This window comes from Penicillium cosmopolitanum, assembly GCF_028827165.1.
Source record: "Penicillium cosmopolitanum strain IBT 29677 chromosome Unknown utg000008l:1.0-4398992.0:1.0-4402845.0, whole genome shotgun sequence".
Classification (NCBI taxonomy): Eukaryota; Fungi; Ascomycota; class Eurotiomycetes; order Eurotiales; family Aspergillaceae; genus Penicillium; species Penicillium cosmopolitanum.
Window position 1 is genome coordinate 662,019 of NW_026622678.1, and position 27,008 is coordinate 689,026.

General features: G+C 49.6%; 10 protein-coding genes across 10 annotated transcripts; 6 read left to right on the forward strand and 4 right to left on the reverse strand.

The window, feature by feature from the left end:
• Positions 1-73: 73 nt before the first annotated feature.
• On the reverse strand, positions 74-964 carry N7509_006802 (uncharacterized protein; the record flags this gene model as incomplete). The annotated part of the gene is made up of 1 exon (XM_056631439.1): positions 74-964. The coding sequence occupies one exon, from the start codon at positions 962-964 to the stop codon at positions 74-76; it is 891 nt and encodes a 296-aa protein (XP_056486990.1).
• Positions 965-1,209: 245 nt separating this feature from the next.
• Positions 1,210-3,553, forward strand: cog6 (Golgi transport complex subunit COG6; the record flags this gene model as incomplete). Its single annotated transcript, XM_056631440.1, has 2 exons — positions 1,210-1,497; positions 1,562-3,553. 2 exons carry the CDS (start codon positions 1,210-1,212, stop codon positions 3,551-3,553), a joined length of 2,280 nt encoding a protein of 759 aa, XP_056486991.1.
• Positions 3,554-3,808: 255 nt separating this feature from the next.
• N7509_006804 (uncharacterized protein) lies at positions 3,809-4,082 on the reverse strand (the record flags this gene model as incomplete). Its single annotated transcript, XM_056631441.1, has 2 exons — positions 3,809-3,930; positions 3,986-4,082. The coding sequence occupies 2 exons, from the start codon at positions 4,080-4,082 to the stop codon at positions 3,809-3,811; spliced, it is 219 nt and encodes a 72-aa protein (XP_056486992.1).
• A 1,234-nt stretch (positions 4,083-5,316) lies between these two features.
• N7509_006805 (CE1 family esterase) lies at positions 5,317-6,279 on the reverse strand (the record flags this gene model as incomplete). Its single annotated transcript, XM_056631442.1, has 1 exon — positions 5,317-6,279. One exon carries the CDS (start codon positions 6,277-6,279, stop codon positions 5,317-5,319), a length of 963 nt encoding a protein of 320 aa, XP_056486993.1.
• Positions 6,280-6,911: 632 nt separating this feature from the next.
• Positions 6,912-8,103, forward strand: N7509_006806 (uncharacterized protein; the record flags this gene model as incomplete). Its single annotated transcript, XM_056631443.1, has 4 exons — positions 6,912-7,098; positions 7,166-7,269; positions 7,333-7,768; positions 7,820-8,103. The coding sequence occupies 4 exons, from the start codon at positions 6,912-6,914 to the stop codon at positions 8,101-8,103; spliced, it is 1,011 nt and encodes a 336-aa protein (XP_056486994.1).
• Positions 8,104-8,666: 563 nt separating this feature from the next.
• On the forward strand, positions 8,667-10,407 carry N7509_006807 (NYN domain-containing protein; the record flags this gene model as incomplete). The annotated part of the gene is made up of 2 exons (XM_056631444.1): positions 8,667-9,734; positions 9,790-10,407. The coding sequence occupies 2 exons, from the start codon at positions 8,667-8,669 to the stop codon at positions 10,405-10,407; spliced, it is 1,686 nt and encodes a 561-aa protein (XP_056486995.1).
• An 832-nt stretch (positions 10,408-11,239) lies between these two features.
• On the forward strand, positions 11,240-12,156 carry mog1 (Ran GTPase-binding protein MOG1; the record flags this gene model as incomplete). The annotated part of the gene is made up of 2 exons (XM_056631445.1): positions 11,240-11,316; positions 11,514-12,156. The coding sequence occupies 2 exons, from the start codon at positions 11,240-11,242 to the stop codon at positions 12,154-12,156; spliced, it is 720 nt and encodes a 239-aa protein (XP_056486996.1).
• A 302-nt stretch (positions 12,157-12,458) lies between these two features.
• On the reverse strand, positions 12,459-14,534 carry N7509_006809 (uncharacterized protein; the record flags this gene model as incomplete). The annotated part of the gene is made up of 3 exons (XM_056631446.1): positions 12,459-12,962; positions 13,031-13,490; positions 13,594-14,534. 3 exons carry the CDS (start codon positions 14,532-14,534, stop codon positions 12,459-12,461), a joined length of 1,905 nt encoding a protein of 634 aa, XP_056486997.1.
• Positions 14,535-15,479: 945 nt separating this feature from the next.
• Positions 15,480-16,297, forward strand: N7509_006810 (nucleoside deaminase; the record flags this gene model as incomplete). The annotated part of the gene is made up of 3 exons (XM_056631447.1): positions 15,480-15,768; positions 15,827-15,960; positions 16,022-16,297. The coding sequence occupies 3 exons, from the start codon at positions 15,480-15,482 to the stop codon at positions 16,295-16,297; spliced, it is 699 nt and encodes a 232-aa protein (XP_056486998.1).
• Positions 16,298-20,932: 4,635 nt separating this feature from the next.
• N7509_006811 (1-3-beta-glucan synthase component FKS1) lies at positions 20,933-26,878 on the forward strand (the record flags this gene model as incomplete). The annotated part of the gene is made up of 4 exons (XM_056631448.1): positions 20,933-21,072; positions 21,158-22,766; positions 22,820-26,463; positions 26,518-26,878. The coding sequence occupies 4 exons, from the start codon at positions 20,933-20,935 to the stop codon at positions 26,876-26,878; spliced, it is 5,754 nt and encodes a 1,917-aa protein (XP_056486999.1).
• Between the last annotated feature and the right edge of the window lie 130 nt (positions 26,879-27,008).

Sequence of the window (27,008 nt, forward strand, 5' to 3'; positions counted from 1 at the left end):
GGTTTAATACAATACCCATATCAGAATCGTGAAAAAAACAGCTATTTCCTCTGTAAAAAGAAAGTAGATAATATCATCGTTTATTTACAAGTCTTCCGAACATGGTCTCTCGTTGCCGCATGAGTTGGTCCAGCTCACGTTCAAGCTCTTTGTATCTGGCTCGTGCTCTTGGGACATCCCTAGGCAGGTCATGGAAAGCTTTGACACGCCCTTCCAGAGCTTTGACCGTTTCCCGTAACTGGACCACGTTTTGTTCTTCCGTCATAAGCTCCTGAATGGTAGGACCACGAGGCTGATTCCTTTCGAGTGATGCAATGCGATCCTGGTATTCTCCAACTTTCGTAGTAAGAGTTTTTGTCCCTCGCGTCCACTCCGCTGTCAAGCTTTGCGTATCGGCTGGTGTTTCGTATGCCTTGTTGGTTTTGAGCTCCTCCAGATCGGCCTGCAATCGCGAAAGCTCTTTCTGGAGATAGCGGTGCAACGTTTCGACCTTATCCAGTTGATCTTGAGTATCGAAGTCTTCGGCGGTGAGCTCGACGATGGATAAACTTAGATCTTCGGGCTCGAGATTTAATGTGTTTCCCAGGACAACCGCTGAGTCGGCAAGGTCATCCAAGTCTCGCTTTCCCGGGTCATCTAGACAAATTTCCACTTCATCTAGGATCTCGTTCTTTTGCCGTTCGTGTGGATCTTTGCGTTCTGCTTCTTCTCTTGTTTTGAAGGCACGGACTGCTTCTTCGCGTGCACGATGTTGTAGTGATGCTTCCTCATCAGCGGCCTCGTTGGCTGCCGCCATAGTCAAGAGAACGCGTAAAGTATCTTCATTGCGCTCGAATTGTGGTACAGGCTTTGGAGCGTATTGTCGGCCGAGCCAGGAGTTCACATATGCCCAGTCCTTGGCCTGAATTGCGGCCTGTCGTGCTTTGGTGGGCGAGACGAGTGGGCTGCCATCGAAGGCGTCCATCGTATGATCCACGAGCAATTGCTAACAGCTCGAATGATTGCCTGGTATGTTATGGAAGTCGTTGAAAATCAGCTCATCCGTGGATCCATACTAGTCCATCGGAATGGAATGTTGGACGCGATAAGAGAAGGGGAAGGCGGTCTGCTCTCGCAACGTGGAAACAGTGTGGAGTCTACGAGAGTACGGGAAGTGGCTGGCTTTCACTTCCTCCCCGCCATCGCCTCGCTGGCTACTCCACGCCAACAATGACCAGCTATTTCCCCGCTGGTCCCAGCAATGGCAATGGGCCTTCTCCGGCCTCGTCGCCCTTGTCGCCACCAACCTCACAGCGCTCGACTGCTCTATCCAATCGCCTGACCTCTGTTCTGTCTGCGTCCTACGCCGACTCCGACATTCGAGATTCGCTCGAAACCCTGAGCTTACGCGGAATCCACAACACCGCAGGGACACGACGACAAATACGACTCGATGTACAGAAAGAAGTGGTGGACTCCAACGCGGAGATTGTGCGAGACTTTGGAAAAGTGGCAGAGGTGAGACTACGGCGGAGGTGGAAACAACGAACGAGAACGAAGCTAACAATCGCTTGCGATGCAGCAATTGAAACGAATCGGGTCTGTCATATCGACCTTGAATCAGACATGCGATGAAATGCGTAAGCATATCGGTCAGGCGAAGCAAGATACTACACCCGTGCTGGAGGAAGCTGGTGCCCTGATGGCCCAAAGGAAGGAAACCGAAACGAAACAGCAGTTGCTAGATGCCTTTTCGAAACATTTCCTGGTACCGGAGGAGGACTTACTTATATTGACCTCGGTAGAGGAGCCTGTCGACGATCGCTTCTTCGATATTCTTGCCCGCGTGAAGCAAGTACACCATGATTGTGAGGTTCTGCTCGGCGGCGAGAACCAGCGATTGGGTCTCGAGATCATGGAAATGAGCACTCGAAATCTCAACTCTGCATACCAGAAGCTTTATCGGTGGATCCAAAAAGAGTTCCAGTCATTAAACTTGGAAGACCCTCGCATCAGCAGCTCGATCCGCCGGGCTCTACGAGTCCTGGCCGAGCGGCCAACCTTGTTTCACAGCTGCTTGGACTTTTTTGCGGAAGCTCGAGACTACGTTTTATCTGATGCTTTCCATTATGCTCTCACTGATGCTATTTCTGGTGGTAATGGCGGCGGTGTGGGAGCCGACCGCACTGTCAAACCTATCGAATTCTCTGCCCATGATCCCCTTCGGTACATTGGAGATATGCTCGCATGGGTGCACTCCACGACAGTATCCGAACGAGAAGCCCTAGAAGCGCTTTTCGTTGCCGACGGTGAGGAGCTTGCCCGGGGCATTCAGGCCGGGCTGAGCAGTGAGCCTTGGTCGCGGCTGGACGAAGACCAAGAAGTCAGTTTTGACGGCCACCGGGCCCTCAGTGATCTGGTCAATCGGGACCTCACGGGCGTTTCTCGCTCCCTGCGGCAGAGAGTTGAACTAGTCATTCAGGGCCACGACGACCCCGTTACCTGCTACAAGGTGGTGAACCTGTTGTCATTTTACCGTACCACGTTCTCCAAGCTCCTGGGAACACAATCAAACCTCGTGGATTTGATGCAAGTTCTCGAGAAGTTTACTCTCCGTCACTTCACAAATTTGATGCGTGACGAAGTCAGCATCCTTTCAGCTGATCCTGCTGTTCTCATCCCGCCAGAGGACCTGTCACCTCCTGAGTTCTTGTTAGATGCGCTGGAAGGTCTAATATCGCTCATGAAGACGCACGAGGGCTCGGTCGGACCAGATGATTCGCCTGCAGAGTCGAACGAGAATCGATTCACCCCTGTGCTACATGCTGCGTTCGACCCTTTCTTGACACTGGCCCGAACATCGTCTAGTGAGGTGGAGGATATAACCGCGCAGACCATCTACCGTACAAATATCCTTCTCGCAGCGCGAGCAACTATCTCCCCATTTGAGTTTGCCAGTGCTACGCATTTGGCCCCCTTATCCACCGCTTTATCTACTCTTCGCACAAATCTCCTGGATGTCCAGCATCAATTCCTCCTCGAGACATCCGGGCTTCAGGGTCTTTTGGATGCCTTAGAACCGTTCTCGAAGTCCGGCAAAGAATCTGAGCCCGACACGGAATCTAATGAGAGTTCTGAAAAGCCTGAGTCACAAAAGCCCCATCTCACCGATCTCACGAGTATTTCTGCTTTCCAGCCGTCGTCGCTGGTTACATCCAGCCAGCAGCTGGATGACTTCCTTCCGTCCGCTCTCATGGATGCAACTGACAACCTCAAGCGTGTACAAAGCGCATCTCTTGTCCATAGTGTCACTGAAGATGCCGTTGAAGCATTCTGTCGCGACTTCGAGTTCGTCGAGGGTATGATCATTGCGGCAGATGAGGCTAGAGGAATGACGCAGGCTACTCTAGGAACCGGCGGAAGTGTCATCAGTGGCAGGAGCGGCAGATCGGGGCGCAAGCCTGGTACCGATGGGGACACCGATGGAGATGCGGATGGAGATGGCAAGGGGCAATGGAGTTTGCGTTCATTGTTCCCCCGGACTACAGGGGAGATCCGGGTGTTGTTAAGCTAGTTTGAATACTAGTCGTCATACCACGAGGACTGGATGTTTCAGACACCGTTTTGCGAGTCTAAATCCGGGATTCACGTTACGAATAACATCTTCCTGTAGATAATTGATAACTTCGTGTACCTAGGTATGGGATGTAGAAGAAAAATTAATGTGCGATTCAAGACAATCTCCCACATGCATGAGCCGTGAATGGCTAGTTCTCCTTCCAATGTTTCTTCTCTAAATTTGCACCAAGATATAAGTCACAGTATATGATCACAGTGTTTCCTCGGGTAGATCATCCTCGTTCGCCTCACTATACCAACTCGAAGTCTGCGGCTGTGCGTGACGAGTCCGATCGTTCATGATATTCGATTGGTCGATGGCTTCATCCTCATCTTGAGCAGATAGAACTCAGCGTCTAATCACGCAAACCGCAGAAAGAATACGTACCAAGTTGTTGGCTTGAATTTGCAAATTCATCATCGACTTCTTCGAAACCCTCGGCATCCTCGTCGTCGACAACTTCAATAGGCTCCTGGGCGGGCATTTTCAATGACTGGTCTTGGAAGTTTGAAAGCGTGGTTTCCAGGAGATATGATGGGAGAGTTTCAATTGTTTGAAATCCGACAATGGGTTAAATCAGTGAAGGGGATCGTTGCATTTATGCTAGGAATTCTACCAATACTCTCAATAACGCAGACCTCTGCCGGTTCGTCATCATTGCGATACACTTACGATATGCCAGGAGATTGTCAAGGGTGATTACCCCAAAATGAACAAGGGAAACAGAGGTAGGTCTCGGTCTGGCTGCATATAGAAATACTAGAAAGCATCTCATGATCTATTTGGTGATTCAATGATCGAGAACAACTCTAATCGAGAATCATTCGATTCCCGCATTGGGGAGCCGTCACCTTGTCCCAATAGCCGGTCAATGATTCCCCGAACAAATACGGCCTAAAATACACAATGCTTCATCACTTTGTCTCAAGGGGTAGTTAAGTGTGAGACGTCTATATCATTTGGCTCTACCATGTTGCTTTTCAGTTGAAGTTATGACAGATTTGGTAAGCCTGATAATCAAGCCGCCGCCGCTATATTTGGGCTGTTATGAATGATTGGACAGAATTAATTTGCGATCCTATCTTTTCCTTATTATAAATCGGAATAAGGTTATTCGTAAAGTCTGTTTTTCTGGTCCACATTGATCGGGGTGACCTTCTATCGGCGACGTAATCGGGCTGGACCGAGTGAGTTCTTCCGAGCTGCTTATGTACCAACTAGAGGACGAACACAATAACTAGTATATGACGACCTGGTCTGACAAGCTTAAAACGACAAATACTCCATAGTGATAAAATATCAAGCTGTGACTAAGAACCCAAGCTTCTGGTCACGTTCTTTGAGCTATTTGTCTCTAGGGGAGTGTCACGAAGCAGGATAGCTATGGATAGCTATAGATCAACATGTAAACACCACGGATGACTACACCATTATCGGACAGATGAATCATAATAACTTGAAGTAACAGATATACTTAGATTTATGGGAACCTTAATATCAGCCCTAGGTACCTCTTTAGGTATGCTTGAACCTCTCTATTGTCGGTTTTTCTCGGATCATTGACTATTCCGGCTACTACGAAATTCCCAAGGTCAACCTATCAACGGGCATCAATCATATAATAGTATATTTGTAACGAGACATATTTGTAACGAGACATATTTGTAACGAGACATATTAAGATACCAGGACTGCCGCGCCGCCAAGCCATCTGTATCCTACAGTCTCAGACGATAATCTCTAAAGAACTCGAAGATATACTCAGTGGCATTAAATGCAGATTTACCGGCAGGACACTGTAAAGGATGTTCTTCGTAGTCATCATTACCCACCGTGCTAGGCCAGCAGTGGCCATTCCCACTCTCGCGGTAATGCTGAACAATACCACGTTTGCCAGCACAGTCCCAGCTAGCATGCCTGAGTAGCGGGTCCTCCATGACAGTCTCATTCCTTGCCCACTTGGCATTCTTCACACATCCATTTCGTTCGGCCCAACCTTCGAGGAAATCGATCACAGGTAGCTTTGGGTTGCTGTTCGTATTGCCATCAATGGGTGCTGTTGTATCTCCAGTGCCATGAAACTCAATAAAAGGGTAGCCCTCCTTGCGTTTGGCAGGTTTGCAAGGCCCAACTCCAGGGATGTTGTCAGTATCGTAATAGGCGCCGCTGACGGATGCGAAAGCAGCGAACCGGCTGCCAACCGTGGCATTGCAGGCAACGACAGCGGTGAAACCGCCCCCATTTGACTTGCCAGCCGAGTAAACTCGGCTTGAGTCGATGCAGAGTAAATTCTCCATATGCGTTAGGAGGTCATTGGTGAAATCAAGGTCGTTCGGCAAGGAAATATTGGCGCTGGGATTGGAAAGCCAATAACCATTCTTGCTGTTTGGGTAGACGGCAATTCCATCTTTGTTAAAAAAAGGGTTGGAGAATTGCGACAGTTCCTCTTCCTCGTTCATGTCCCGAGTAGCTCCATGGAAGGAGAAGTACAGTGGAGTGGGTTGGTTTTTGTCGTATGTGAGTGGAATGTATAATCGATACTCGCGATCGGTTCCTGGAAGATGCAGTATTGCACTCTTTCCAGCGGAAGGAAACTTGGAAGGGATTTCTCTGCCACAGCCTAGGGACCGAGCAGCACCTGTAGTGGCCAGAGCAAGGGGTAGAAGAAGTGACGTGAGCATTTTTCTTTCTTCTTTTCTCTCCTTTTCGGTGAGTCCAAGTTGTGTCACAAGGGAAGAATGCGCAGGGTTATGAGTGACTACGAAAAAATCATCCTTTCATGATTTGAGGAGCTAAGTGCGAATTAAAACCGGCAGGTCCTGCATCCTCGCAGCGGGGGATTAAGGCGAACCCCAAGCACGACCATGTACTGAGCAAGGAGATATCCAGTTACTACTCTCGGACATATCCAAACCCCGCAAACTAACATGCCCTTACGCACGACTGGCTCCACTTTCGATCCTTTGTGCAGGCTTAGCTTAGTTAGCTATTGTTTGATTGGTTGCCAGTACCAGGATGGGAAAGTGCTGCGATAGGTCTCATCTGGTCTCCGGCCAGTGCTCAGTCAAGCGTGGCTGGGATTCGTGCAGGCCAGGGCCGGAGATACTTCAAAGGGAAGCTGCCAAGTACATTTGCGCCCCCAATATCCTGCAGGTTGCTCAGCATGCCATACACCAAGGACGGTGGCTACGAGAGGAATTCCGCCTCAGAAGGGTAGACTGAAAAGCTGTTCATTGAAATATGGTGACCGGAAATAAATGGTGGCTTCATATCCTTCAATTTCCAGCTCGGCGATGGCAACTATGTTTCAATAATGTTGCTAAATTTGCAGCCCCATAGCGTGATTGCCGTGGGCGTTGTACTTCCAACAATTGCATCAGCTGCCGTAGCGCTAAGATTTTTCACTCGATGCAAACTTGGGATTCCACTGAGAGAAGACGACTGGATAATTTTTGTCTCTACTATCCTAGTATGGGGACTAGGAATCACTAATATTGCCGGTAGGCTTTTCTCTCTCCCTGGCTGCCTGCAAGCCACCCAGATCAGCTCTAACTTAAAATTGAAAAGGCACTGCGCTTGGGTCCTTAGGGGCTCATTCGAATCCAGCTGGTCCTAATGCGCCACATCACAACACAATCTCTCGAGGTCGGGCAGATGATATTGCAGAGAAGGTATGTCGGGTCTAGATCAGGAAAAAATCAAACATTCACATTCATTATGCTGAACAATCCCAGATTGTCCTTGGCTATAGCATTATCGAGAAGATTACATTTGGTGTCATCAAAATAAGCGTGCTCCTAGCATATCGAAGGATATTTCGGGGCAAAATCTTCAATATCGTGTCTTTAGGCATGATCATTGTTTGTACAATGCTTGCGCTTGCATTTCTTGTCACATCTGCTTTTCAATGCAATGTACGAAATTGGAGTCTGCAATACCAGACATGGTCACATCGACGCCACTGCATCCAGGCGGAGATATCTTGGTCTGGTTATGCTATCGCAGACGTTATCACGGATTTCACCCTGCTTCTTTTCCCAGTACCACTGGTTTGGCAGCTGCAGCTTACACTGTCTAAGAAAATTAGTGTTCTATTGGTTTTTCTTCTTGGATCATTGTCAACTGCAGTTGCAATTGTGAGGATGGTGGTGATCTTGTTTTTCACTTATGGTAGGTCATTCCCCAGCGTCGAAATATGAAGATTGGCCTCTGACAATTCAGGCACTTCTGATGGATATAGAGATCTGTTGGATACAATGTCCACAGCCCTAGTTTGGAGCTTGGTTGAGGCATCAGTGGCAATAGTTGCCTCGTGTCTGCCTTCTATACGCCCACTAATTCATCGATCATCTACCAGTATCGGCTTAAGCAAGCCGTCGTCATCCAGTCGGCCCATATCAAATCCAACAGGTTTGCGATTGGCAGTACAGCCTACATTATATGAGCTCGAAAACATCAATATTTGGCGAGAATTGTCGGAGGAACTTGAAGAAAATGAAAAATAAAATAGCCCTTCTGTTTACTTATTCGAATTATGTTCAAAACAAGAACTATATGGATCTCGGCATCTATAAGTTCCCGTCATAGTCTATTGAGGTCGATTCATGCTAATTGGCGGTGAGGTAAGGACCCCCAAAAAATCGGAACAAAACTTAAAACTTAAAAGCAGCAACAGAATATATATATTTGTCTAGTTTACTCAATCCCGACCATGCTACTACCAAGCTCCTATAGTAAATACCAATAAGCCTGTCCGATCTTAACGCGGACCCGCTTGCTAAATATAGACTAGTGCTGCTTCACAGGGCGGTCTAGTGGGCAGAACCTCACCGCCTTACTTTGCCACCAGTCACCTCCGCCTCCGCCTCTGGACCTTTGATGCCCCATATCTACCTGACTCACTCTCATCATGCTCATCCACTCTCTTCACGAACTCTCACGACATGTTCTGTGACTCTTTCTTACGTCGATCTCGTTCTGCAGTTTATTGCGTTCTACCCTTTACTTCAAATCACCCTATCCTGATCTCTTTCTCTCTTGATACCTGATCTAAGTTACGACCTTGTCAATGCCCGTTACAGATCCCACAGAGCCGGCCTCGAATTGGGACTTCACCCCGGTTTTCGACCTTCTCCGCTCTTCCACTCATAATGGAAGCTCTGATACCCATGGGCATAATCACTCTGGCGCCGTACCGTCACCCTCAGAGAGTCGCCAACAGCCCGATGTTCAGACTTTCTCTCAGAGCTCAAGAGGTCTATCCAGGCCCCAACCTGACCCCCACGGACTCGGAGACTTTGGGTCGCTATGGGACATCATCAACCGAGACTCAAACTCCTTCCGGACTCTAGAGTCGAGGCAGCCGACAATCCCCGTTCCTACTGGTCATCAACCATATGTTCAGCTTCGTCCGCCCATAACAATTCTCAAGCGTGGCCATACCGATCCCAATAAATCACACACTTCCTCTGCACCCATACCTGTTCCGGGTACCTCGAAATGCAACCTTACTTCAAGGGCTGCCACCGGGACTTCTTTATCCTCGTCTCGCGATCCCGCCTCCAAAGGTTCAAAGCAGTCTTCGAGTACGATTAAAAGTTATGATACCGCGCCACAAGCTACCCCAGAGACCTCTTTGGAAGAGGTGAACGGCATAAAGAATGCGCCTAGGACCCCCGAGGCGAGAGGGTCCAATATGTATGAGGGTAGCAAACCCAAAGAGACACTCGAAACAATTTCTTCAGAAGGCAGCGACGAAGTTGATTCCGATTCGCACCCAACTGTCTTTGACCGACCTTATTCTTGGAGGCCCAACCACCTAGCGTTTACGCCAGGCCAACTGGGTACTCCCGACGCCCGACATGGTCGCTATGAGACACCTCCATCATCTTTCGACGAGAAAGAGTCAACCTTGAAGTCAGAGAATGTGAAAAACTTTATCACAACTTCCGCGGGTATACGTGTGCTACCTGTTGACTACAAATCCGCGACAGAGCGCAGAATCGGGTTAATGACCAAGCTCCTCAAGGACTTCCCTGAATACGCCCAGCTCGTATCACGAGTAGGACACTCTCCGAAGCCAACTCAAAACAATGTCCAGTCACGTCCGATCCATGTCTTCGTCGATATGTCGAATGTGAGTTTTGATTCCAGGGCTCATCTCTTCTCTCAGATGAACTAACGCGCCACAGATCATGGTAGGATTCCACGATTCGGTGAAAGTTTCGCGGAATATTCCGATATCAACTCGCATTCGCCGCCTCCATATGTCTTTCGCCAACTTCTCCTTGATCATGGAGCGAGGCCGTCCCGCCTCGAAGAGGGTTCTTGTTGGGTCAGACCAGCTTCCTTCAATCAACGAAGCTAAAACCCTTGGATACGAAGCCAATATCCTAGAGCGTGTACACAAAGCTAAGCACGCCACACCTCGCCACACCAAGTTCCGAAAGGCTCCCGGGAACACAACTCAGCATGGAAATGGCGGACCTGAAACGGTCAACGCCTCCAACGAGCGATGGGTCGAGCAGGGCGTGGACGAAATTCTGCACCTGAAAATCCTCGAGAGCCTGGTGGACACGGATGAACCGGCGACTATCGTTTTAGCCACTGGAGATGCGGCAGTGGCAGAGTATTCTGAGGGTTTCATGCGCATGGTTGAACGTGCGTTGCAGCGCGGCTGGACTGTGGAACTGGTGAGCTTTTCGCAGGTCACTAGCTATTCGTATCGGAAGAAAGAATTCCGAGATAAGTGGCAGGATAGCTTTCAGTTGGTTGAACTCGATTCATATGTGGAGGAACTGTTCGAGTAGGATTGCTCGAGCTCATCAGGTAGATAACGATAGCTATGGTTTCTTTTATTCTAGTCTATAACCATGGAATGTTCTAAACCTCGGACTGAGAGTCCGTATGGCCGTCTGCTCAACTAAGTGTCTGATCTTTTCTAGACAGTAGATTTATGGCATTGAATGACTTTCTTAATAGTCACCTAAAAAGGGAAGTATCGGGGTCATTCAACTCGTACGTAGAAGCAAGTGTATAGGTGCTGGAGTGATATCCCGGTTCTCCGTAAGTTCCTATTAAACTACTCCACACAGCGCAGTGAAAACAAGCAAGCAAATCTCCCAGATCAACAACTGAAATATTTACGCATAATAGTAACATGTTAATGATCTTTTTTTTCTAGAGGTATTGACCAAAAGAAGCAATGCGATGGCTGGCGGATTCGAACGGCGGCTTCCAAAGTAGTCTGAGCCGATTCTGGGGGAGGCAGAAGTTTATGACGGAGGACAACCACCCGCCAATTGCTGCCTTCCCCCAACTTGTAGCATAAAACCACCACCTGTGACCCTGTGACCTGCCCACCAACAATTCCATCCCTCATTTCTCCTCTACCTGAATTACCAAAGTCCAGGCTTTGGAAAAATAATACTTTGCCATCGGAGAAGACGACTTCTTTGAAAAAGGAAACAAAAAGAAAAGTGAACGACAAGCATCTACGCAAAGTCTGCATCTGCATCGGAGCTCCCTCATCCCCAAAGCTCCCCGGAAATATAAAATCGGAGTCGTACGACATCTCCTTCTCAACAAGCGTTATACAATTTGCCTTCCAGGGCTCCGATACAGCAAAAGGCGATATCTATCATGGCACCAACAACTGAGCAAGATTTCTTCGGCGGGGCAATCCGCGGAGTTGTGCCGCAACGCTGGATGGACGCAAGGTGAGCGAATCCCTCTTGATATAAGGCTATAACCCGTACCCCTTCCCTCGGTCCTACTTGAATCCGTCATATATCGGAGTTCAGATCTGGAACAAGACCATACATCCCACCTTCCATCCACTAAACCCATAACCCCCGCACACAAATATAGATAATCCCCCAAAAATGCACCATTTGGAAGCTAACAAGCCAAACAGCAACCTCCGCGAAATCCCAGATCACCAGGAACTCTTCCTCTCACCAGAGACCCTCTCCAACCTGATCATCGAGATTAACCAGCGCGTCTCGCAAGAAGACGCCCTCAGCACATTCGCCACTCTCAGCCACCAAAACCCCACCTTAGCAGCAGGAAGCGGCAGCGCAGCCGGCGCCTCACAGGAAACTATTGACCAGGCCGCTGCTCTGTATCACTTGAACGATCTCTGCGACGAGGGCGATGCCCTGCAAGTGATCACCCCGCCGCAACAGGCCGACCTTCCCCGGTTAACCGCCACCGCGCCGGCTGGGTCATCTATCAGTGCCTACAAGGGTGTTGTTCAGTTTCAAAATGCACCTAAGCAGGGCAGAGGCCAAGCTCCCGCTACGAATGGGACGTCGGCTGTTGCGGGCGCAACTACGAATGGTTCCGGTGCTGCGATGACGCAGTTGACATGCCATTATCTGCTTGTTCGTCTTGCGGCGCAGGAGACGGATCTACTGGTTTTCTTCAATGTGCCTCATGAGGAGTTTGACAAGGCCGGGGATGCGCAGGGTCTGTCTAGGGAGGAGACTATTGCGGAGGAGACTGTTGCTGCGTTGGTCGGTGGCTTGGAAATTCGGGATTGGAGCCTTTTTGTTTGAATTCGGGATTTGATATTGATATTGGCGGAGCATGATATTTTCTATATTGGTGGAGAAGGGGAATACGGAGTCTACAAATGTATGGGGCATTTGGAACCGGGCTTGGTCGGACTAGATAAAGTAGATAGCTTAGTTAAAATATTAGGTAGATGAATTATATGAAAGAACTTGAATATTCAATTCAAACTAAGCTCAGTAACTCCTGATATGCATAAACCCTGAAATGCTATGCTGCTGTCCAATACATGTACACCTTCTCGGCTCTATATGTTCACACTATCTGCATCAAAATGGCGGCGAGGTTACAAGGTAAATCCCCCAAGCTCCTTGGCAACATTGTCCATAACATTTCGTTGTGTCGCCGGCGTAACAGCGTTCTTCTTCGGCGATACATTCCGAGGCTTCGGTTTGATCTGTTCCAGTCGACCGCTGCAGCTCGGACTGCCACAGCGGCTTCGATTGGGGTCGATACTTTTCGAATGGCGACCATATGTCTGGTGACATCCCACGCAGGCCCAAACATACTTGTAGTCGATCTTATAAGAATGTTTTGTTGTAACATTGATCCTTCCGCCGTAGACGGGGTGATCTCTCAAGGCTTCTTTGCATTTGAGTCCCCATTGCTTGAAGCTTGCGCCGTGGGGTTGGTCGCGGATATTGGAGATCATGTAATTGGCAAGGTGACAGTATTCGTGGGCAAGGGTATTGATCAGGCGATATTCGTCGTCGATGATGCGCTCGGCTAGCTCGATAGAGGCATGATGTTTGTAGCTGACATGGCCGTCCTTGTCGCGAATTCGCTCCCCCTCCATTGAGCCCGGCCTGCGGTCTTCTGGAGCGTCTTCGACCAAGTGATTTTTACACCGCCAGTTACCATGGCCATCTGGCAGACCTTGCCCTCCGCAACTGCATTGTCGAGCGCAGTCAGGAAAGTCTGTGCGAAGTCATCCTTTTTGTTGTTGAATGACAAACGACGAGCCTTCACAGCTCTGTTCTTCTCTGCCTGTTCCTTTTTAAGGGCTGTCTTGCTAGGGGTCTTGGGCTGCTTTTGCTTCACTGCCGGTGTGGATCTTGGCTCAACGCTGGAAGTAGAGTCACGGCCAGTGTCATCGGTTTCGGAATCATCGAAATCCTGAAGCAGCTCTATCACTGTTCGCCCTAGAGGCTTCTCTGGTGAATGCTGATCGATCCATGCGACGGTCTCCTCTTGGCTCCAAAAGGCATCGACGCTCTCCCTGTGCGGGGTTGGTGGGATGCGCGTTTTCTGGTTCGTGGGGGTGCGCAGACGGTTTCGTGATGGTGTAGATGGTGGTGTGTGGGTGTTCTTCTTCACTCTATACATGTCTTCTGGTGGGGGGGCTCATTTCGATGACAGATCTATAGAACATAATGAGTATGGATAATTGGCCAGGGGAAGCGTGATATATAATAGCTCACTGTGTCAGATCTGTCTCTAGTTGAGAGGCAGGTCCATTGTCATCATCAAGTTCAAGTGTTTTAAAATGCGTTGATAGATCAAAGTCGCCTTGAGACAGTTTCTGAGTGTTGTGTCTAGACTTTGTTGGCGATTTTGTTGTCCCCGGATCTTTTGGTTTTAGGTTGAGTTCAGATTGAGGTTCTGGATTCTTCGCAGATTCCACTTCTGCTTCGGAGTTTGGTCTTCTTCCTCTCATGAGTTTCTTCCGCGCAGACTTTGGTGGCGCGGCTGGAGTTGGGGCTTTTTCCTCCTCTGTTTCAGGGTCGGATGTCTCATGGTAGCTGATTTCATCATTGTCACTGACTACAAATTCATCCAGTGATTCAAAGCCATTGTCCCCACAGCTGTCTTCATCTTTGTTTATATGTTCTCTGTGGCTCAAAGACCTATTGAGTTCTCGATTTCTCGCGGGAGTGCGTGTTGTGTTTCGTACTATTGTTGGTGATCGATACGGAACGGGACTTCTTTCAGGTGTATATGGCTCCGTTGCGTCTCCCGTTATATCATTTTCCTTGTCGTAGTCATCTTGTTCCACTTTCACATTTGGCCTTTGGCGTGGTCTTTGCTGCAGTGGGAGCAGGAGGGAGTTGACTTGTGAAGTTTTCAACGTTCGCTTCTTCTTCTGCTTTGTTGGAGATCCTGATGGGGTATATGGACTCTGGCTCGATGTCTTATCGCCTCGTATTTGGTCGTCGTCGTCTGGGAAAATGTCGAAGGGTAAACCCGGTCCGATCTTGGAACTCCGTGAGGAACCTTTGGTGCGAGTGGCGCTATCCTTGCGCGACAGTGCTGGGGTATTTCCGTTTGCCAGGAGATCAGATCCCAGCTGTTCATTTGCCATAGCTTTGTGCGGTCGGGGGGCGCTGCGAGCGGTCGGTGCATTTGTGTTGAGACGGGCCATCTTTAGTGCTGTCGGGTGACAGGATGAGTCTGTTTATCTGGCAGGTTATCTGGCAGGTTGCCGCCCGGTCACCCTCAGATGAAAGGATATATATCGCTTTGCTGTTAGTAGAACCGAAAACCTCTCTGGGCGCTGATGCTGAAGACGAAAAGCGGTTTGGTCTGTTGTGGGCTGTCAGCGGGTCGTTGTTGACCCGGCAACCACCCAAAGCTGAACTATACCTTCAAGGTTACTCGCCAAAGCTATCACATTGGCCATGCGATTAGCATAATATCTTACTATGTAGTGAAATATGCATAACGCCTTGCAGGATAATGGATGCCATCTTCATTAATATTTAATGGAATGAGTGGGCAGCAAAATGCAATATATATTTGTGCCCAGGTGTACAATCAGATGCAAACTTACTCTAAGTTCACCATGTCCAAAAATCCTAAGCCAAATTGAATCTAGGTCACAACTTGAAGTGTAGGTACTACTAGTAATATGTAGTAAATATTGATAGAGCTAGCATTTTACTTTACCAAGTACCTGAAGCCTCAGTAGTTTGGTGGGCAAAGAAGAGACAAATCTATGCGGGGATAATCCCTGCACGAACTACTCCTGGCATCCGAAACGATGACACTCTCGGCCCATCCCCGCACAACAATTTGCAGCAGAAGTTGACCATCGGACTTGAGTTCTCATTTAGCAAGGCTTCTTTGTCTCTTGTCGTCAATCAGGAAGTTCCACCCAGTTCCTCGGCCGACTGCGGCCGATCCGGATGTCGATCTATCAGTATTATCTTGCAAAAAGATTGGACCCATCGGGGTTCCCCGCATAGACACCTGGGCACATGAAATGACAGATTTATTAGGTGGTATCCGCTTTGCGAAGGACTTTTATTCTTTATAAATAAGCAGGCCGACAAGGTCTTCTAATCCGGTCACAACACCATATATCAAAATGCGGTTGGCTCATCTCTTCATCGTGTCCGCTGCTTATCTACCTGGGGTGCTAGCAACCACCCAGCTGCCACTTGCAGACGAGAAACTCATGATTAATGGAGTCACTTTTGAAACTCGAGCTCGATGGATGCGCCTGGCCAACCAGGCATTGGGCGAGTTGAGCGGATCGCCGTGTCCCTTCGCGGCCTTTGGAACCGTGATAGTGAACCATACAGCGTCCGATGAGGGAGAGCTTATCTGCATGGGTGTTAATGAGAATGGCAAAACAGGAAATCCGTCATCTCATGGTGAGCATGTCAATCTTTTAACTTCCAGTATTATGGACGGATACCTAAAATTCAATAGGAGAGATTGCTGCAATTACTAACTGCACAAAAATTCTAACCGATCCTACTGGCAAGTTCCGCCTCACTGCAACCGAGGCAGCAGCGGCATTTACGGATCTATCCTTATATACAAATGCCGAAAGCTGTCCAATGGTAAGATATTTTCCGTTCATCTACTATATTCTCCGATCCCGTACTGACTGTCTGCTTTCAGTGTGCTTCTGCGATTCGATGGGCGGGATTTCGCGAGTATATCTATGGAACCTCCATTGCAAGACTTATTGAGAAAGGCTGGGGCCAGATTCGCATTCCATCGGTTGATGTTTTTGAGGCCTCTTTTGATCTTCCGTATCCATCTCGATTGATGGCCAATGTTCTTACTAATGAGACAGATCCCTATTTCTTGTGGCAGTACGATCCGTCATATCCTTGCCCTCGGGGATGTTCTCGAACTCAGAGCGGAAAGAGCTGTCAAGCTGCTTCGAGTTGAGATGCTTATGTTTCTCATTTATGGTTGGCTGTATATGTAGCTCAGATAATCTATTCGATGTCCTCGATCTCAGGAATATGTCTGATTACGAGATCTATCATAGGCCTGCCTCGCATCCAAGCTTTGAAGCGACCTTGGGGTTTGTCAGTCATCTCATTATGGATGCATCCCACATGTATATATAGTACGAGTCTCATGTCCATAATTGACTGTTGGGAAACCTAGTACTGCATACTGCTAATCAACACACTGAAACGAACCTCACCAGAGATGATCATACGCTGGTGCAACGATTTATACAGTTTGATCCATGGCTACTTACTAGATAGACTGAAAAAGCAGACTACACAATGCGTTTGGCCTGCACTGCATATGTCATACAGGACTGAACCAAGATCATTGGAATACAGACCAGGTACGGGATATCCGCGTCGCATCACAATCTAAAGCTGCAGCAAGTTGACAAGCCACACACGTCAAAGAAGCAGCCATGACTCAGGCCACTCCCGTGCTCTTAAAAGAAACTTTATCATGTTCCGGATAGCCCTCACATATATGTATGTACAAAGAAAATCCGAAACGAACAGGTCCGACGCGAGGATGATGCATGGCCCTGCATCAACATCACAGAATGGCCACCGAAAAGACTAGAACAGAACAGACCAGACGCCAGATCCAGTAGTCCCGACCGGACGGCCCATGCAGAGCAAAGCGCATGGACAGAAAATGAGTTCCGAATCATGTCAATCCCACCGAAAAGCTTCGCGGGCAGAGCCCCCCCTAGTCTGTGGATCGACGTTCCTCGCCACTGCCGATTACGAGACTCCCAACGACCACTCCATTCCGCTGGTATACACCACCCCACCCACGACGACGATCAATCCCTTGCCTGCCAAGGGCTGGCCAACAATAGGAGAATTGAGTGAGGCTGGTCCAGAGGCGAGACCGTAGCTGCTGGACTGGGTACTTCTTCCATGCGATAGGAATTCCCCTGGCAGGGACGTGGTTGGACCAAAACAGTGTGGATGGGAGCACAGAGAGGATTCCTAGAACGCTCTACTCATAGTTATATATGTACTAGCACCGCTAAATTGCATCGCGCCCGGGCGAACCTTAAACCTTGAAGAGGAGTTTCACAATCAGATTCGGCCACGTTACAAGTTGGTGTCGCCTGCAAGCGATTCCCGAGCCGTGCGGGAGAACACGTAGAATGCGGAACATGGGAAAATGTGAGGTGTTCCACCACCCCTTCTTTTCCATTGTACTGTACATAACTACATACAACAGGTGCTCTGTACGGAGTACTCTGTACATACATACAACCCTGTTGCTAACAGGCACCACGCTACAACCATTGGTCTAAAATCACGTTTGAAGGAACATGGTGGAGGGTGGCAGGGCGGTCCGTTCGAGCACACAGCCCCCCCTGATTACTAAAGGGGGGTCGATACAGTATGAATGTGAATGTGAAAATGTGATGGCGAGGATCGATCGGATCAGCCTGTGTATGTACGGTATGGCATACGGAGTACTCCGTAAGGTAAGGATATCAGATATCATGGTGGCAATTTCGAACGGATCCATTCCCGTTGGGCGAACCAATTGCTATGTACGGAGTACAAAAGTACGGAGTACGGAGTACAGAATACAAACTAAGTGGATGCTTAAATTCGACACCAGTGAGGCCGGAGGCATCGCACCACGATAGCTCTATCCACAATTCCAGCCACCCAGGACCAAAAGTTGGCAAGAAATCAGCCTTCCCGAAATGAACATGCTCTAGCCACATCTATGCCCGAAATGGTGAAGAAGGATCGGGGTCGATACTGTACATACGTATATGTACTTATGTATGTATGGACAAGGAGTACTCGTAGGTATTGGAAGGAAGCGGGTCAATACCATAAACTTGCAACACTAGGGCGAGTCCACTGAGTAGACGGACCGCTGACTAGACCCTTTCGAAGGCCGATGGAAGACAGGTTATTTTTGGGGTGATCGCCTGTCTCCCCAGTAGATGGTGACTTTAAAAGGAGAGTCCCCAGGGGGAGAGTGAAAGCAAGACTACTCCGTACGGAGTACAATAATCAGGAGTAAAATATGGGGACGACCGGTAGGCCGAGAACCCCAGGCTCAGTTGAGATGAGACTCGGAGTTACCAAGTGGAGGATCTGCCAGTGCCGCTCCCATATTTGTGCAGTGGATGTATCTGTTCCTGCATCTTGCAGGATCACTCCGTTCGCATGTCAGCATTGACTGGCCACAGCATGTTTTGATTTGATTATAGAGAACAGAGTACAAAGTACTAATACGTGTCCAAGTGGTGGACACCGCAAAGGCGGGTAAGTACTCTTTGCAGTATCGACGCAGTGTTTGCGCAGGCCGTTGCGTATGCAGGCACTCGCACGACCCCCGGGTGATGGACGAGGCCAGTCGAGGCTCCAAATCAGAGAATAGAAGCAATCGGGCGATCCACAGAGTGGGACAAGACGAAAAGACTCGGTCTAACGGTGGAGATCAGCTGCGACAGTACCGAATTACCATTAGTCGATTACGGGTACCTAGGTATCGGCTGTGTACAGATTACTGCATGGGTATTTTCAGGTGAGTGAGATGGTGGAGATAAGGAGGTGTCCAGTCACGGTGTAGATAGTAGAGTCAAGGGCTGGTACTGTAGTATGATATGAGGTACTTCAAACTAAAGTTCCAAGGTTCAGTTCCAAGGTTGTTGAGTTTAGTTTTGGAGCGACCGTGAGAAATATATCCCCTGGAGAGTACCTATGTACCTAGGTATGTACTAGAGACTCGGAACAAAGATATATAACCTTGAAAGTTACTGATACAGCCACATCTTCACATGTACCACTACCTAATGCACATAAAAATGTGTATGTACTACATATATATTGTCCATACTATACTATAGTACTTGGACTGTGTATGTATAATTTCAAGTCGCTCAATGTACTGTGTACTTAAACCTACCATGAGTACGGAGTACAGTACCTAGGTATTCTATTTTTAAGACGACTCTAAGCGAAATTCAGCCAGCTAGCGATTGAGTTCAAGGTGAACAGCAAGTTTTGAGGGTCTCCACTCAGAGGGCGATGAGTGGGGAGAGGCACCGGAGAACCAGTGGCCGGCAGTACAAATGTTGAGACATCGAGGCCTTGCGGTGGCAAATTAAGTTGCTAGCGTGGAAAATCCATGCCCATCCACGAAGTCCCTGACACGATGGATGAAGGTCAGACCAGGAAAAGCAAAGGGATTCGACGATCTTTGCGAGACAGTAGAATTCAAATGAAAAGAGAGGGTGGGTGGTGGTTCTGTCGCTCGGGAGCCATGGAATCCAACCAATTATGGGCCCGGGTGGATAGGAGTTTCTCCGATCAGTACGGAGTACTCGTACTCCGTAGTAGCCGTAGTCGTAGTCGAGTACGAAATGCAGAGCAGGGTGGCCAGGCTAGAGTAGACTGAGTCTGTCTGTCTCCTCTGGGTACTCCGTACTCCGTCCAATGTACATAGAAACGAGGAATGAAAAACAAGTGAAGCCTATCCCTGCATACCAGGTAACAATAACAAGGCACGAACAAATCAGAAGGTCGGAGCAGCATGGTATCTGTGCTGGAGACCATCCGGGGATGTTATTCGTTACCTGCCATGCATAGTGGAGCGGGTCTCAGGGGCCGTCGTAATTCCCTTGGATTCCGGTGCAGACCAAGATGCCGTGATTGGGTGATAGGTGATGGGTGGTGGAGAGAGATCGTGTCCAGATGTGCCATGTATGGCTGTGTATACAAGTACATACACAGTGAGGTGAGTGAGTGAAAGAGAGTTGTGTGTAATTGTGTACAGTGTGTATTAGCATCCCCCCCTGAAAGTGCAGTAGCCCGGTGGAGTCACGATGACCCCGGTGAAAGCAGTGGAACCCAGCAATAGGACAAGTATCTGGTACCTGCATGGTATACGTGTACTCGTACTGTACGGTGACCGTAAATTGGCTGGGGCCACTGTTTAATTCCATTCCCAAAATAACCACAATATTTTCCCAGTCTCCCAGTTCCAGTCCCAGTCCCTACTGGTAATTCTCAAGCCTAAGCCTTGCCATCCTCTAATCTCATCCAGCCTCTTTCTCTCCCTCCCTTTCCTCTTGCTTCTTCCAACCTCCCCCCCCCTTCCCCTCTTTCTTGACTTTCGCTATCTCCATTTTCCTTGTTTGTGTCAAGGAAAAGTCCGGAGGGAAAGCGGTTTTTTTTTGGTGTTTTCCCCATTTCACTCGCTCTTTCCATCGGTGGTTTAACTAAGTCAATTGCTGGACGACCCCGATCCCCCCATTCGTTAAATTTCCCATCGAGTTTGAGACTCGCGGAATTCCGACCACGCGCTCGACTTCTCCCTGTTCAACGCCCCCTACGGACCTCGACACCCTTTCACTCTCTCTCGTCGATGCTTCAATAATTCTTCAACACTTTCCAATAGTAATAACGTGCATGGGTCGTCGTTGAGGTGAGCCCCCTCCCTCCCTTCTCCCTCCTTCCTTTCACACACAGAAAGAGAAACACCCCTCGCCTAAGCGCATGGGCTGACCTGGTGGATTAGAGCTCGATTCAAGTTTTCAATCGCGACCGCCGCATCATGTCTGGTTACCAACAAGGCCACTATGATGATGGCTATGGCCACCCGGCGGGCCACGGGGATTCCTACTACCAGGATGAACACGCCGGCCAGGGATACTACGATCATCAAGGTTATGATGATGGCTACTATGACCAAGGGTATGAAGACCCCCGCTGATGGGATCAAAATGAGATTGAGTCTATCACAGAACACAACTGACACAGTTTCTTTTCTTTCGTTTAGTGGCCACTACGCAGCGGATGGTGGACACCCTGCCGCTCATGGGAACCAAGGCTACGCTGATGGCGGATACTATGAAGGCGGTCATCAGGATGAGTACTACGGAGATCAGTACTACGACCAAGGAGGTCAGAACCGAGGCCATCGCGGAGACTCAGAGGAGGATTCGGAAACTTTCAGCGACTTCACTATGAGGTCCGAAACCGCTCGCGCTGCCGATATGGACTACTACGGCCGAGGTGATGAGCGTTACAACAGCTATGGCTACGCCGACAGCCAGTATGGTGGTCGTAGTGGCTACGGTGGCTACCGTCCACCCTCATCCCAGGTCTCCTACGGTGGAAACCGTTCCTCTGGAGCATCTACCCCCGTGTATGGCATGGACTATGGAAACGCGTTGCCGGCTGGCCAGCGTTCGCGGGAGCCCTATCCGGCCTGGACCACCGATGCTCAGATTCCTCTTTCTAAGGAAGAGCTCGAGGACATCTTTCTCGACCTTGTCAACAAGTTCGGTTTCCAGCGTGACAGTATGCGCAACATGTACGACCATATGATGACCCTGCTCGACTCTCGGGCTTCTCGCATGACCCCCAACCAGGCTCTGCTGTCGCTCCACGCCGACTACATTGGCGGACACAACGCCAACTACCGTCGTTGGTACTTCGCGGCCCACTTGGACTTGGATGATGCGGTCGGTTTCGCCAACATGAAACTTGGCAAAGCGGACCGTAAGACCCGGAAGGCTCGCAAGGCCGCCCAGAAAGCTGCCAAGCAGAATCCCGAGAACGAGGAGGAAACTCTAGATGCTCTAGAAGGTGACAACAGTCTTGAGGCTGCAGAATACCGCTGGAAATCTCGCATGAACCGCATGTCTCAGCACGACCGTGCGCGTCAGATCGCCCTGTATCTCCTCATTTGGGGTGAGGCTAACCAGGTTCGATTCTTGCCTGAGTGCATTTGCTTCATCTTCAAGTGTGCCGATGACTACTACTCCTCACCCGAGTGCCAAAACAAAGTTGAGCCTGTTGAAGAGTTCACCTACCTAAACGATATCATCACACCCCTCTACCAATACTGCCGTGATCAAGGTTATGAGATCGTGGATGGCAAATATGTGAGACGTGAACGCGATCACAACCAAGTCATCGGTTATGATGACATGAACCAGCTGTTCTGGTACCCCGAGGGTATTGAACGCATCCATTTCGAAGACAAGACGCGTCTGGTGGATATCCCTCCTGCGGAACGTTGGCCCAAACTGAAAGATGTCCTCTGGAATAAGGCCTTCTTCAAGACCTACAAGGAGGTTCGCTCCTGGTTCCACATGGTCACCAACTTCAACCGTATCTGGGTCATTCATTTGTGCTCCTTCTGGTTTTTCACCGCTTACAACTCCCCCTCTCTTTATGTCGGTAGATACCAACAGCAGGTCGACAACAAGCCGCCTAGCTACAAGTACCTCGCTGCTGTTGGTTTTGGTGGTGCTCTCGCGGCGTTCATCCAGATCTTCGCTACCATCTGTGAATGGCTATACGTGCCTCGTCGTTGGGCTGGCGCTCAGCATCTCCGCAAGCGCTTCATGTTCCTGCTCGCGGTCTTTGTCGTCAACCTCGTCCCTGGTGTCATCATTTTCGGCTTCCTTTCGCTGTTCCTGCAAACATGCAGAAGCCGATCGGTCTGGCACTCGGCATCGTCCACTTTGTCATTGCTCTGATCACTGCCATCTTCTTTGCCATCATGCCCCTCGGCGCGATGTTCGGCAATTACATGAAGAAGCACGGCCGACAGTATGTCGCCAGTCAGACCTTCACTGCTAGTTTCCCTCGACTGCACGGCAATGATATGTGGATGTCGTTTGGTCTCTGGGTTTGTGTATTTGGCGCTAAGCTGGCCGAGTCTTATTTCTTCTTGACTTTGTCTTTTAAGGATCCCATTCGTATCTTGTCCCCGATGCATATCCGCCAGTGTACTGGTGTCGTCTGGATCGGTAACACGCTCTGCCACAAACAGCCCCAGATCCTGCTGGGCCTGATGTTCTTCATGGATCTCACTCTGTTCTTCCTCGACAGCTACCTCTGGTACATTATTTGCAACACCATCTTCTCGGTGGCCCGTTCTTTCTACCTCGGTGTGTCGATCTGGTCTCCCTGGCGAAACATCTTCTCTCGTCTTCCGAAGCGTATCTACTCTAAGGTCCTGGCTACCACCGACATGGAAATCAAGTACAAACCGAAGGTTCTGATCTCTCAGGTGTGGAACGCCATCATTATCTCGATGTATCGCGAACACCTGTTGGCCATCGACCACGTCCAGAAGCTTCTTTATCATCAGGTGCCGTCCGAGCAAGAGGGAAAGCGTACCCTGCGTGCCCCGACGTTCTTCGTTTCTCAGGAGGATCAATCCTTCAAGACCGAGTTCTTCCCTGCTGGAAGCGAGGCCGAGCGTCGTATCTCTTTCTTCGCTCAGTCTCTGTCTACTCCCATGCCCGAGCCCCTGCCTGTCGACAACATGCCTACTTTCAGTGTCCTGATTCCTCACTACAGTGAGAAGATTCTTCTCTCTCTCCGTGAGATCATCCGTGAAGATGAGCCGTACTCTCGTGTTACCCTCCTGGAATATCTGAAGCAGCTTCACCCCCACGAGTGGGATTGCTTCGTCAAGGACACCAAGATCTTGGCCGATGAAACCTCCCAAATGAACGGCGACTACTCGGAGAAGGGCGAAAAGGATGCTGCCAAGAGCAAGATTGATGACTTGCCCTTCTACTGCATTGGTTTCAAGTCTGCTGCTCCTGAGTATACCCTGCGTACCCGTATTTGGGCTTCTCTCCGTTCTCAGACCCTGTACCGTACGGTATCTGGTTTCATGAACTACAGCCGAGCTATCAAATTGCTATACCGTGTCGAGAACCCTGAAGTTGTCCAAATGTTTGGTGGTAACTCTGAGAAGCTTGAGCGCGAGCTTGAACGCATGGCTCGCCGCAAGTTCCGCATCTGTGTCTCCATGCAGCGTTATGCCAAGTTCAACAAGGATGAGCGTGAGAACACCGAGTTCCTCCTCCGTGCCTACCCCGACCTCCAGATCGCCTACCTTGATGAAGAGCCCGCTATCGCCGAAGGCGAGGAGCCTCGTCTGTACTCCGCTCTCATCGATGGCCACTGTGAACTTCTCGAAAATGGTACTCGCAAACCCAAGTTCCGTATCCAACTCTCTGGTAACCCCATTCTCGGTGACGGAAAGTCCGACAATCAGAACCATGCTATCATCTTCTACCGTGGTGAATACATCCAGTTGATTGATGCCAACCAGGACAACTACTTGGAAGAGTGCCTTAAGATTCGCAGTGTCCTCTCAGAGTTCGAGGAGCTGACCACCGACAACGTTTCCCCCTACACCCCTGGTATTCCTTCTCCTGACAGCCACCCTGTCGCCATTCTCGGTGCCCGTGAATACATTTTCTCCGAGAGCATCGGTGTTCTTGGTGATGTTGCCGCTTCCAAGGAACAAACATTCGGTACTCTGTTCGCCCGTACTCTCGCTCAAATCGGTGGTAAGCTGCATTATGGTCACCCCGATTTCCTGAACGCTACCTTCATGTGTACGCGTGGTGGTGTGTCGAAGGCGCAAAAGGGTCTTCACCTCAACGAGGATATTTACGCCGGTATGAACGCTATTCTGCGTGGTGGTCGTATCAAGCACTGCGAGTACTTCCAGTGTGGTAAGGGTCGTGATCTGGGATTCGGTTCCATTCTTAACTTTACAACCAAGATCGGTACTGGTATGGGTGAGCAGATGCTGTCTCGCGAGTACTACTACCTCGGTACCCAACTGCCTCTTGATCGCTTCCTCTCGTTCTACTATGCCCATCCTGGTTTCCACTTGAACAATATGTTCATCATGTTGTCTGTACAAATGTTCATGCTTGTTCTGATCAACCTGGGTGCTCTGAAGCACGAAACCATCACCTGCCGATACAACTCTGACCTGCCCATCACCGATCCCCTGCGTCCTACTTACTGCGCCGACCTTCAGCCAATCATCAACTGGGTCAACCGTTGCGTCATCTCAATTTTCATCGTGTTCTTCATCTCCTTCGTGCCTCTTGCCGTTCAGGAATTGACCGAACGTGGTGTCTGGCGCATGGCTACCCGTCTGGCCAAGCACTTCGGCTCCTTCTCCTTCATGTTCGAGGTCTTCGTTTGTCAGATCTACTCGAACGCTGTTCACCAGAACTTGTCCTTTGGTGGTGCCCGTTACATTGGTACCGGTCGTGGTTTCGCTACCGCCCGCATCCCATTCGGTGTTCTATACTCCCGTTTCGCCGGTCCTTCGATCTACACTGGTTCTCGTCTCCTTCTGATGTTGCTGTTCTCCACTTCGACTGTGTGGACGCCTGCCCTCATCTGGTTCTGGGTTTCACTGTTGGCCATGATCATCTCGCCCTTCCTGTTCAACCCTCACCAGTTCGCATGGAACGATTTCTTCATTGATTATCGTGACTACATCCGTTGGCTCTCGCGTGGTAACTCCCGCTCTCACGCCTCGTCCTGGATTGGCTTCTGCCGTCTGTCACGTACCCGTATCACTGGTTACAAGCGAAAGGTCCTTGGTGTTCCCTCCGAGAAGGGATCGGGCGACATTCCCAGAGCTCGTATCACGAACATTTTCTTTAGCGAGATTGTCTCTCCTCTCGTTGTTCTTGCAGCCACTCTTGTGCCATATCTCTATATCAACTCGCGCACCATGTTCAGCGACAGTGACAAGTACGCCCCGAACGCCATCGCCCGAATTGTCATCGTCGCTCTCGCACCCGTTGGCATCAATGCTGGTGTTGCTGGAGTTTTCTTCGGTATGGCGTGCTGCATGGGCCCTCTCCTCAGCATGTGCTGTAAGAAATTCGGCGCCGTTCTTGCCGCCATTGCTCATGCCATCGCGGTCATTGTTCTCCTCATCTTCTTCGTCGTGCTCTTCCTTCTGGAGGGTTTCAACTGGGCCCGAACCGTCTCTGGCCTCATTGCCATGATGGCCATCCAACGGTTCCTTTACAAGTTCATCATTTCGCTTGCCCTGACCAGAGAATTCAAGCATGACCAGTCCAATATCGCTTGGTGGACCGGTAAATGGTACAACATGGGCTGGCACTCCCTCTCCCAGCCCGGCCGTGAATTCCTCTGCAAAATTACCGAGCTGGGATACTTCGCCGCCGACTTCGTGCTCGGCCATATCATCCTGTTCTTCATGCTGCCAGTCCTCGCCATCCCATATGTGGACAAGTTCCACTCCGTCATCCTGTTCTGGCTGCGCCCTAGGTATGTTAACCCGTCCTCATGATGCCCAATTGATCTAGTGCTAACACGATCCAGTCGTCAAATCCGCCCACCCATCTACTCCCTCAAGCAGTCCAAGCTTCGGAAGAGACGTGTCATCCGTTTCGCCATTCTCTACTTCGTCATGCTGGTCATCTTTATCGTCCTTCTTGCCGCTCCCTTGATTGTCAAGAGAATGGGTTACAACAAAGATATCAGCAAGGCGCTGTGGAGTACTATCGGCCTCGCGGACTCGAGCAAGAGCCCCACCATGTTCCTTCTCCAGCCCATCGACAGCGGTCTTAACGACACCGAGACCTACTACACTGGCACCAGCTTGCCCGCTGGCAAGCTCGCCGAATCTTCAATTGCCAACCCCACTGCCTCTGGTACCTACGTTCAATACAAGTTGATCTAATGGCACACTTGCCATGTGTATGAAAATGGCCTGTACAAAGTTTCTGTCGTTTCATTTTCCATTTTGTTTCTTTTAGTCAGACTCGCTGCATTCTTTTCAATTACCGGCGTACTTGTTGATTTTAATGGTT